At 34.9% G+C, this 12,607-nt stretch overlaps 1 protein-coding gene across 2 annotated transcripts in view; it reads left to right on the top strand.

Annotated features, from left to right (window-relative positions):
- SLC44A5 (solute carrier family 44 member 5) overlaps positions 1 to 12,607 on the top strand; it is a 337,526-nt gene that overhangs the window by 286,567 nt on the left and 38,352 nt on the right. For both annotated transcript variants that reach the window (XM_072834087.1, XM_072834088.1), the window contains 2 exons: positions 3,156 to 3,268; positions 10,861 to 10,992. In XM_072834087.1, the coding sequence (XP_072690188.1) occupies positions 3,156 to 3,268; positions 10,861 to 10,992 (245 nt within the window). The remainder of the gene's footprint in view (positions 1 to 3,155; positions 3,269 to 10,860; positions 10,993 to 12,607) is intronic.

The following is a 12,607-nucleotide window of genomic DNA, read 5'->3' as shown; positions in this document are numbered from 1 at the left end:
ATTGGTGTTTCTTATCCAGCCCCATTTAACCCTTGTGGAATGCTTTCTTCAAATTCCCTATTTGTATTTGTGAATAAAAGTTCCTGCCATTTTCTTTTTCAGATAGGATGAAGATGGGGCAAAGATATTTGGAAATATATCCAGTGTTACAAAAGTCATAATGTAAATTTGAACTTTATTCATTAAATTCCCAGTAAAAGTACTTATATAAATACACTTCGAGTCATGCGGGGACAACATCTATAGTACGTTTGCTTCTTATTGTTATGTTACAGTGGTTGTAGTCTTATTCCTCTGGGTCTGTTTTCTCATTTGTCCTTCCCTCGACCTCCAAGGGATCACTCTTACTTTTTAACACCTTCTTTCCACATAATGTTTGCTGTTATCAAAGGTCACCGTAGTTACGAAGAGTTGGAAAAAATATATGAAGGGAGGAGGAGATTAAAATTGTTTAGATACAGAATTTGCATTCCTGAAAGGTAAGGGGGAAATGCAGTGACTGCTGGAGCAGGTACAGGTGTTTGATATATTTAAGGCGATTGCTACTATCTGGCTCTTATATCCCCTTCTTATGCCTTAAAAGCATCTATGGTTCCCTAGTGATCAGAAAGCAAAGTGAAAACTTCAGATAGTTACACGGCCCTTTACAACCCGGTCCAACTAGTTTCCCAGATTCATCTCCATCCATATTATTTGATTAACCCTATATTCTAAACACATCAAATAGCATACCCATCCCTGGTTTGTCAAACCCCTATGTTTTGCACATGCTCTTCTTCTTCCTAGTACGCCCTTCCTATGTCCTGGGCAACTCCATCTCATTTAAAATCAGCTTTCGGGGTGCCTGGGGGGCTCAGTTAAGCATCTGCCTTTAGCTCAGGTCATGATCCTGGGGGTCCTGAGATAGAGCCCCACTTCTCCCTTTCCTTCTGCTCCTCAACCCTGCCCCTGCTCCTACTCGTGCCTTCTCTCTTAAATAAATAAAATGTTAAATTACACAAAAGCTGATTTTTTTTTTTATGAAGTCTTTCTGGACTTCCAGATATAATTGCTTTTCCCTCTGTGTTCCTCCTCCTCCTACACACACACACACACACACACACACACACACACACACACCCCTATACACACATATGTACTTATCATTTGTATAGCACCTAGAATTTTGTATTTTATTTACCTGGTTCTTTACCGTGGTAACTACGTCTAACTCCTCTCTCTTTTTGTAACTTCCAGTGTGGTCCTTGGAACATAGAAGATGCATAGAAAATGTGGATTCGAGGAACAGTTATAAAACCACTAGGGGAACAAGATAGATATATATAACTATGTGGTACTTAATAAGCTCAAAATTGTATATAAAATTCCAGTGACTAGTTTTTGAGCTGTAGAACTAGTTTTTTTTTTTTTGAGATTTTATTCATTTCAATGCCTTGTCTTAAACACAATAATTATTTTCATTGTGCATCAGTATTTCAGGATATCTCTCCATAGCAGAGATTGCAGTCTATACTTGACAGTAGTTATACTGGTTCCCCTACTGTCAGACTCATCATCATTAGATAATTTCCATATTTCTTCTTTATTTTGTCCTTTTATTTTATTTTTTAAAAGATTTATTTATTTATGATAGAGACACAGAGAGAGAGAGGCAGAGACACAGGCAGAGGGAGAAGCAGGCTCCATGCAGGGAGCCTGACGTGGGACTTGATCCTGGGTCTCCAGGATCAGGCCCTGGACTAAAGACAGTGCTAAACCGCTGAGCCACCCAGGCTGCCCTATTTTGTCCTTTTAGACTATTATCTGAAAAACTATGCATTAATAGATCTTCCTGTTGACCTCACTCCCAACACACACTGAAACCCTCTCTACCCAGGCACTGCTCACACCACTAGAGCATAAACACTCCCTTTATTTTCAACTCTTCTGCTCTCCATTTATCTCATAAATATAAAGCCAAAGAGTAATATGCCATGACTTAGTTTATTTAGATTTTTATACAAGAATTAAAACACAGAATAAACAGCTTTATTTTTTTCTCCCTTCCCCACCCCCCGGACCTTTTTTTGAATATTCCTCTTGGACCTTGCCACAGAATAATCCTTCAACCATATTGAATACTTAAGCATTAAAATATCTGTGATTTTAATAGGGAATGGTTTCCGGAGTTGAGAGCATAGGCTCTGCAAGAATGTGACCCAAGAAGTTACTCTGATACAATGCTGTCATCTATCTAGCGACAGTAATTATTAAGACTTTTTAAAAAATATAATACTTGGAAACAACACGCTCAATAAATGTTGCAGTCTATGTTTCTAAGTTTGGAAACTTACAAAGAGCACTGGAGGTATCCGTTCTTAACGGAAGGATCATCCAAATTTCTAATCTTAATGAGTTCTGTTTAATGAAATTACCTAGTGGAATCCAATAATGGATTTAACTTAGATATATTTGTATCTCAGTCAAACTCCAGGAAAACATTAAGACAAAAAAATAGTCACGCTGCTGTTTGCTTGATAAAGTCCTATGGCCCAGGAGATACAGAAGCTGTATCATGGCTCTCTATAATTAGCGGCCCCCCAGATTACTGGGGACCTGAAACAGATGTCTGGTGATGTCAGACATCACAAATTATTAAAGATAATTGGACCATAATAATGACTACAAAATCATGGACTCAGGAACTGTGTGGGGCAATTATTTTTCTTTTCTGCCCTAAGACTTCTCCTTTACTTCTAGATAGTTGTGTTGTAAAAAGTTTCCTTCTCTTGGTATCATGAATATGTTTTATAATTTATCACTTAGTGAGACATGTGAAGGGGGAAAAAATATATATGTGGCATGGCAACTGTGGCAGATATGCCAAAACTGTAGGTTGGAGGAATTGTGTTTTTCCTTGAACAGTGGTTGCTGCCGGACTTCAGTTTACCCAGGTACACAAATATTGACTCAGGTTTGAAGTTCCTGATGATCCTACTTTTTCATATGAAAGTCTTAATAGGAACAATTATTTGTACTTTTTAATATTATAAGTGTTTCTATAGCCAGATAAAATAGTCTGAGAAATATTTTGGATAGAAAATGTTGCCTTGCTTTTAACTTTGTTATGTTTAACACACTTGACCCCTGTGTGTGTTGTATGCTTTTTCCTCTAGAGGCCTGACTATCGCCATGCTTCTTAGTTGTATGTTTGTGATACTCCTGAGGTTCATAGCTGGAATCCTCTTCTGGGTCTTCATGGTGGGTGTGATTGGAATTATAGGTTATGGTAGGTATCACCCCTCTTAAAAATCACTAAATATCAAAATAGTCCTTTTCTTTTCAGTTGGCATTTTTAATTACCAGAAAGCACTTAACTTGCAGTGAATTTAAACTATTTACTTCCCACCCCCAAAATATTGAGAAAAATTAATTTAAAAAAATTAACTTTACATATATTATTTCTGTAACTTTTATCTTCATCTTGAAAAAGATGCTATCAAAATGCTCTACTCTTGTTCTTACTGACCTTTGGTCCCATGCCTTATCGTCATTAAAAAAGGAAGTAAAAAAAAAACTAAAACAACACCTGTTAGGTTAATGAAAAACATTTCAGAAAACTTATTTTATTCCTTTAATTTTTCTGTCTGTATAATTACAGAAGTGTGATCTATTTTTCTTTCAATTTAGTAATTTTAATCCAGGTACTGCCACACATTCTAGTAATTGGCCAGTACTCCATAATGAGGTATCACCCTCTAGAGGCAAGTATTCTGAATTACAACCTTTGGATGGAGAGCTCCTTTCTATCAAGGTTGACATTCTAACCAGTAGCTCAGTCCCCTCAAAAGCAGTACAGGTGCAGTGTGAACACCAAAGAAGGAGCTAAAGTTTCCCCCCAGGAAGAGTATAGCATTTATGGCAGCTCCCGTCATAGTTCTAATAGGCATAAAGGCCAATAGATGAATTTTTGAGAGGTCTCTATTCCAGAATAAATCCTCCTACAATACCATTTGGATTGAAAATCGTTTCATGGTAGCCAAGACACCAAGAACAGCAATTTCCTATTTTTGCCACTCAAGGAAGAGTTTTACACCTATCAATATAAGAATACAGTTGAATTCCCCAGGTTCTGTAGTTAGACTGAATTCTAATCCCAGCTCCATCACATATAACTGAGGAACTTTGGAAATGCTTCCTAATGATTATAAGACCCAGTTTCCTTATCTGTAACATCAGCACAGTCATGGTATACATTTCTATCTCACAAGATTGTGAGGATTAACTGAGATAATGAATATAAAGCTCTTATATCTGAAAATATCTGAAAAACAGTAAACACTCAACATGTGTTGGTTTATTGTTACTGTCCTCCCTGTTATCCTCAATAGGTTTCTAGACAGTTTCCTATCTCTTCAGGGTTTCCTTATCTGCCGCTTCTGTGCAGCTGCATGTGAAAAGGTGGGTCAGTCTGGTTGAGGAGCATAAGAACCACTAGCCCTTAATCAAAGACTCCTAAGAAAGCTTTTTGTTTAAAAGTCTTTTGTGTATGTTTCTGCTTGGAGCCCAAAATAAACTCTGCCCTTTACCACTACAGAGCCTGGGCATGTGATTCAGTCACTCTTTTATTGTCATCAAGAAGGGAAAGACAGTAAAGTCTCGTATTGATTTCATTGACTTGTCTTAAGAAGAAAGAAAAATCTGAGATTGGCTATAGTGCAAAGTTGACAGTGGCAAGAGGGAGAAAGATCACCAGCATATCGCAAGTACAGGCGAAACAACAAATTTCAGCTCCCCGTTGACTCCCTAGGTAGTACTAGCTCAGCAATTAGTGGTGTGGCAAGTCAGCTTGAAGCCTCTCATTGGGTGGGGAAATGTCCAGCTAGATTGAGAAGTATAATACTGTATAACTGACCTCTGCTACTATCTTGGACAACCGATTTTCTCCATATCATGGGAAACCAACCATTTCCTACTAACAGCAGTCTATTTACTAGGGCAAGCAGCCTACTGAGCAGAGAAAAAGCCAGGCTGTTTGTGGGCAAGTGCCCTTGAACATCAGTGGAACAATTCGTATTGACCAGAACAAGTTAAGATTTATACAGGAGAAGCCACAGAACAGTGGGGTTACAGACATGGATGTGGAGATTGAAAACGCACAGTCCCAGATTCATTGCATATTAACTGTGTGATCCTTTGCAGGTATACAGTCTAATTAGTAGTTTCTTCAACTATACAATAGGATTCTGTGAATAATTTTTTAAATAATGTAAATAAGGTCCTTAGAAAGCTGCTTACTATGTAATGTTCAGTAAACAGTCTTGGTTGTAGTTGTTACACAGGAATAGATGCTGAATTTTCTCAAATGCTTTTCCTACATCTATGGAGATTATCATGTCTTTTAATCATGTGGAGTTTATCATAGGATTTTTATCTTTCATTAATGTGCATCACATCTACTGATTTGTGAATCCTGAGCCATCCTTGCATCCCTGGAATAAATCCCACTTGATCATGATATATGATATTTTTAATGTACTGTTGAATTCAGTTTGCTAATATTTTGAGGATTTGTACACCTATGTTCACCAGGGGTTCTGGCCTGTAGTTCCATTTTCTTGTGGTGTCCTTGTCTGATTTTTGGTATCAGGGTAATGCTGACCTTGTAGAAGAAGTATGACAATGTTCCCTCCACTTCTCTTTTTTGGAAGAGCTTGAGAAGGATGGTATTAACTCTTTGAATTTTGGTAGAATTCACCAGTGAAGTTATCTGGTCCTGGCCTTTTGTTTGTTGGGAGGTTTTTGATTACCGATTCAATCTTCTTACTAGTAATTAGCCTGTTCAGATATCCTATTTTATCATGATTCAGTCTTGGTAAGTTGTATGTTTCTAGGAATTTATCCATTTCTTCTAAGCAGTTAAATTTGTTGGCACATAATTGTTCATAGTATAGTTGACCCTTGAACACCATGGGTTTGACCTGCATATATCCACTTATATGCTGATGTTTTTGGATAAATACAGTTCTATAAATGAATTTTCCTTATGATTTTCCTAATATTTTCTGTAGCTTACTTTATTATAAGGATATATAATAGATATACTAAATATCAAGTGTTAATATTAAGTGTTAATTGACTGCTTATGGTATCAGTAAGGCTTCTGGTCAGCAGTCAGATATTAGTAGTTAAGTTTTTAAGGAGTCAAAATTTATATATGGGGTTTTGCACTGGGGGTAGGTATTCCTAAACCCCCTGTTTAAGGATCAACTGTAGTCTCTTATGATTGTTTGTGTTTCTGTAGTATCAGTTGTAAACTCTCCTCTTTCATTACTGATTTTGAGTTTTCTCTTTCTTGGTGAGTTTAGCTAAACACTTATCCATTTGGTTAACTTTTAAAAGAACCAGCTCTTAGTCTCATTGATCTTCTATATTGTCTTTTTTAGTCTCTCAGTTATTTCTACTCTAATCTTTATTTCCCTCCTTCTAACTTTGGGCTTCATTTGTGCTTTTTCTAGTTCCATGAGATATAAAGTTAGGTTATTTGAGACTTTTCTTATTTCTTGAGGTAGCCTGTGTCCTTATGAATTTCCCTCTTGAAATGCTTTTACTGTATCCTGCAATGGTATATTTCCATTTTCATATGTCTCAAGGTATTTTTTAATTTCCTTTTGATTTCTTCCTTGATCTATTGGTTGTTCAGTAGCATGTTGTTTAATCTCCACATATTTGTGAATTTTCCAGTTTTTCTGATGTAATTAATTTCTAATTTATACTATTGTGGTCAAAGAAGATACTTAAAATGATTTCAGTCCTCCTAAATTTATTAAGACTTATTTTGTGGCTTAACATAGTATCCATCCTTGATAATGTTCCATGTGCACCTGAGAAGAATGTGTATTCTGCTGTTTTAAGATGGAATGTTCTAGATAGATCTGTTAAGTCCACCTGGTCTAATGTGTTGTTTAAGGCTGATGTTTCCTTACTGATTTTCTGTCTGGCCAGTCTATTCATTTATAATCCCATTTACAATTGCATCAGAAGAATAAAATATAACTAGGAATAAATTTAAACAAGGGGTAAAAGACCTAGGTATTGAAATCTGTAAGACCTTAATAAAAGAGGTTGGAGAAGACACAAATAAATGGAAAGATATTCTATGCTCATGGATTGGGAGAATAAATATTAAGATCTGCATACTCGCCAAAGTGATCTAAAGATCCAGTGAAATCCCTATCAGAATTCCAATTGCCCTTTTAAAAGAAGTAAAACATATAATCCTAAATTTTGTATGGAACCACAAAAAAAAAAACAAACCCACAAAACCAAAAAGCCAAAGCAACCTTGAGAAAGGAGAACAAAACTGGGAGGTATCATATACCCTGATTTCAAACTATATTACAAAGCTATAGTGATTAAAAAACAGTATGATACTGTCACAAAAAGAACAGAGCCCCCAAATAAAACTACTCATATAGGTTCAATTAATTTATCACAAAGGAGCCAAGATATACAATGGGAAAGAACAGTCTCTTCTATAAATCATGTTGGGGAAAACTGGACAGCCACATGCAAAAGAATGAAACTGTACCACTATCTTAACAGCCTACACAAAAATTAACTCAATATTGATTAAAAACTTGAATATAAGACCTGAAACCATAAAACTTCTAGAAGAAAATGTAGTCAGTAAGCTCCTTTATCAGGTCTTAGGAATGATTTTTTTTAATATGATCTAAAATCACAAGCAATAAAAAGCAAAAATAAATAAGTGGAAGTATGTAATCTACAAAGCTTCTGAGCAGCAAAGAAATCCATCAAAAAAAGGAACATATTGGATGGAAGAAAATATTTGCAAACCAGATGTCTGATAAGGAGCTAATACAAAGAACTCACACAACTCAGTAGCCCCCCTCCCCCCCCCAAAAAAAAGTAAAATAAATCAAACCCAATTTATAAATAGGCAGAAAATCTGAATAGACATTTTCTCAAAGACTACTGGATGGTCAACAGTTACACGAAAGGTACTCAACATCACTAATCATCAGGGAAATGCAGATCCAAAACCGTAATAGGATAGCATCTCATACCTGTTGTTAGAATGCCTGTTATCAAAAAGACAAGAAATTGGTGTTAGCAAGGATGTAGAGAAAAATGAATCCTTGTGCATATTTGGTAGGAATGTAAATTGGCTCAGTCATAATGGAAAATAGTATGGAGGTTCCTCAAAAAATTAGAACTACCATCTGATTCAAAAAGTCCACTTTTGGGTATTTACCTGAAAAAAATGAAAAAGCTAATTCAAAAAGATATATGCACCCCCATGTTCATTGCAACATTATTTACAATAGCCAAGATATGAAAACAACTATCTAATGGATGAATGGATAAAGAAAGTGATAAAAATGGATTAAAAAGAATGAAATCTTGCCATTTGTGACAACATGGATGAATCTAAAGAAATAGTATGCTAAATGAAGTGAGACAATGAAAAATACCATATGATGTTACTTATACATAGAATCTAAAAAACAGGCACAGAAACAAACTCCTAGAGAACAAATTGGTGGTTTCCAGAGGGGTGGGGAGATGGATGAAATAGGTTAAAGACATTAAGAGGTACAAATTTCTAGTTATAAAATATACTCATGGGGATGCAAAGTACAGCATAGAAAATATAGTCAATAATAGTGTAATAGTAATAGCTTTATACAAGGACAGTTGGTAGCTATACTTTCCCTAATAAGTGTTTTATAATGTATAGAATTGTCACATTGCTGTTATACCAATCTTATATTGTATGTCAACTGTTTTTCAATTAAAAATTAAAATTAAAAACTAAGCTCATAGATACAGAGAACAGATGAGTAGTTGCCAGAGATGGGAGGTAGTGGAGGAGATGTTGGAAGAAACTGGTGAGAGGTATAAATATATAAATTTATTTAAAGTAATTAACCAAAAGAAAGCTGCAGTTGCTATATTAATCAGACAAAATGGTTTTTGAAATAAAATTCATTATTAGAGTTAGAAGGGATTTAATTTGCTTAAAAGGTATACCAATTCTAAATATACAGGCTTCTAATACATAATTATATGCATCTAAGAAAATATATTCAAAATTCATAGAACTATAAGGATAAATTATTTAAAAACTTGTACAAGCTATGAATCTCAAAGATTTCAATAAATTTTTCTGTTAATATAATGATAAGCAAAAAATTCAGAATAATTGTTCTTTGGTGGAAATTGGCAGATGATAGGATGAAGATCTCAGGTAAAAGAAAAAAAATTATTTTGCTTAATTAGAGCAAAATTAAGATCATAAAGTCTTAAACTAGGTAATGCATCCATAGGTTTCATTTGACTATATACTTTAAAACCTACACCTGAAAAAAACCTACATCTGTTACTACAGAACTACATATAATTCTGTATGTATTAAATATTCCAAAGCATTTTTATTTTACTTTTTTTTTTAAAAGATTTATTTATTTTAGAGAGTGTGAGTAGGGGGAGGGGAGAGGGAGAGAATCCTCAAGCAAACTCCCAGCTGAGCACAGAGCCCAATACAGAGCTTGATCCAATGCCCTGAGATTGACGGAGCCAAAATCAAGAGTTGGCCACTTAACTGACTGAGCCACCCAGGTGCCACCAAAAGCATTTTTAAAAATACATTGGGAAAATGGGACCTGAAAGATACTTGTCTTATATCTCTTTAAGAAATGTCCCTTCTAGTCTAGTCTTGCCTTTCTCCACATACCTCACCCCCTTATCTTTATCTAGGGAAAAAAAAAGTACTAGTTTATAATTGGAGTTTAAAAAGCAGTTTTTCTCATTATTACTAAAACCTTTCCAATGGATCTAAACCAGACTCATTAGTCCTAAAAATAAACTCCTTAGTTCTATTTTTCTTTTTACTCCCACTTTATCTAGATCATCTAAAGATTCATTGTGCAGTCTGTGGGGTGCCTGGGTGACTCAGTTAAGCATCTGACTTTTGATTTTGGCTCAGGTCATGATCTTGGGGTCATAAGATTGAGCCCCACATCAGCCTCTCATTCAGCAGGGAGTCTGGGATTCTCTCCCTCTCCCTCTGCCCCTCTCCCTACTCATATTCTCTCTCTCTCTCTCAAATAAGTAAATCTTAAAAAAAAAAAATCATTTTACAGTCTGAAATGCAGTGTCTCAGGGAAATCTAGCCAGTCATATTTACTTTGCCTGGATACAATCTTTAATAAGAATATGCATTAGGTAATTCCATCAAGACTTACTTCACCAAAAACATTTTTTTAATTCAAAAGTATTTTTCAACTTAAATGATTCTTAAAAATCTGCTTTTAAAATTAATTGTATATTTATGTGGTTCAAATTTCAAAAGGTATAAAGTTTATACAGTGAAATTTCCTACTTATTCTTTCCTTGGTCAGTAAGTTTCCTTCCCTGAAAGTAAAAAAAAAAAAAAAAAAAAAAAAAAAAAAAAAAAATACATTTCTCTGTATCCTTCCAGGGACACTTTATGTAAGTACAAGAAAATATATAGAGAGGTGATTCATATGTGAATTATAGCACACTTTTTATGTCCCTTTTATCTTTTTTCACTTAACGAAATAGCTCAGTGATCACTGAATATCAGTATACTTTCTCTTTATGTGAAAAGCTAGTATTCTATTATACAAATACACCATAATTTAGTCAGTCCCTGTTGATGGGCATTGAAATTGTTTCTAGTCAAAAGTATATAAAATGCTTACTATGTAAATATGAATCCTGCCTTTGTAGAAATGACCATGCTGTTCAATTTCACATAGATGTGTTTAAGTGTATAGCTTGTATTTCAGGAAATGGCATTTTATATTAGTCTGTTTTTCTTTCCTTTTCAAGGAATATGGCACTGTTACCAAGAATACAACAATCTCCAGGGACGGCCAAATTCTCACTTATCTGTGTATGACCTCGGGATTCAGACTGATCTAAGCATGTACTTCCAACTGAAACAAACATGGCTCGCATTTAGTGAGTGGATTTTAAAAACTGGTTTACTTAAAGAAGTAATAATGAAAGAAAATCTTTGTCTAAAGAAAATCTTGGGTTAGTGTAACCTGTTCAATAGACTCATTATTAATGTCACTAAAGTAAATGTGTCTATAATCTTAATAGCTTCAGTAAATGGAAAGGTCATTGAGGGGAATTTATGATGTAATCTAACAAAATATTACTTTGCTATGATGTCATACTACTTGTCTTCTACTTAAAATGGTTTGGATGTGGATGGTTATAGCGATTACCTTGACATCCAAGAAAGGGGTTTTAAAAGGAAAAACAATGCTTAATTTTTCAAACTTGTTTTAAAAACAGAAAAAGGATGACCAATTTTTTCATAACAAGACTTTTAAACTATTACAGGAATTAGAATAATAAGTAATAAAATTATGTTTTTTGAAGTGTTCAGATTATTGAATTAGTTAAGGGTGATATTAGCAAAATTTTTAAAGCAAGATGATTTCAGAGATAGCTTTAATTTTATATTCTTAAATGGTTTTATTATAATCTTACCATTTTGTGTTCTTTAATCAAGATTTTAAAATAATCTCTAATTACATGTTGCTTTAAAAAAAAACTTCTTCATATTGAGAGCCAAGCAAGACACATTTCAAGGAGGCCTGGTAAGAAGTCCAGAGATAGCCTCAGAGGTGAGCAGTATCTTTGTGGGCACATCATGGGGCCCGGTATGAGTCCCATCTCCATAAATGTGAAAACTCAATTTTGCCACTTCACCCAGAAGTCATCAGGCTTTCAAGGACAGGCTCATGTCATATCACAAGTGTGCTGTTTTAGTTGTTTATACTACTAGGATACAGTATACTACTTGACCAGAATGAGACCTAGGCCATCTACTACACTGCTTTCCTGGAAGCAAAGCATGTGGGGGAAAAATGAATAATGAGAAGCCTTTTTAGCAAAAGGTTTTGGATAATCTTGAGATTTTTTTTTTTTTCTAAAAGCTCTTGCAAGCTCCATGACCTAAACTTGCACAGAACTTGCACCCCCCACCAGGGTCCTTTTGTCCACCACATTTGATTTTTCTCTTTTCCTCAGGCCATGCTGAATCAAAATGTCACATTCATGTTCTTTGGCTTCCCACATCCAGCTTGCATGCAGATTAGTTCCCTTCCTATAACATTTTTTTTTTCAAATACGTTGCAGAAGGATTATTTCATTCATATCCTTCTTTTTAACTATATAAAAATCAGGCATCTTGGAACTTGTATCCTTATCATTTTTCCTGAGTTTGAGTGATTCCATCCATACCTTCTCAGGAATCTACTTGCAATTATCTATCATGTATAAAGATGATGAATCTCATCCATTATATATCGAAACCTCTAGTTTTATTCTCAGGTGAATCTTATAGTGACAGGTTCTGTGGTCATTCCACTGCTGTCTCTTAAGGGCCTTCAACACAAAAAATCATTGACATGATTGATCAAAATCTGCCACTGGATAAGTTAAGGGATGTCCTTTAAGGAAAATATAGAATTCGCTTTTATTTTCAAGTCTAGCAATGCCAATGTTTCCTCAACTGTGCCCCCACTTTCACAATCCATTTATCAGACATTAATTGATTACT

This window comes from Canis lupus, chromosome 8 (assembly GCF_048164855.1).
Source record: "Canis lupus baileyi chromosome 8, mCanLup2.hap1, whole genome shotgun sequence".
In the NCBI taxonomy this organism is placed as follows: Eukaryota; Metazoa; Chordata; class Mammalia; order Carnivora; family Canidae; genus Canis; species Canis lupus.
The sequence above is the reverse complement of the archived record's forward strand: the minus strand, read 5'-3'. Positions and strand labels throughout refer to the sequence as shown.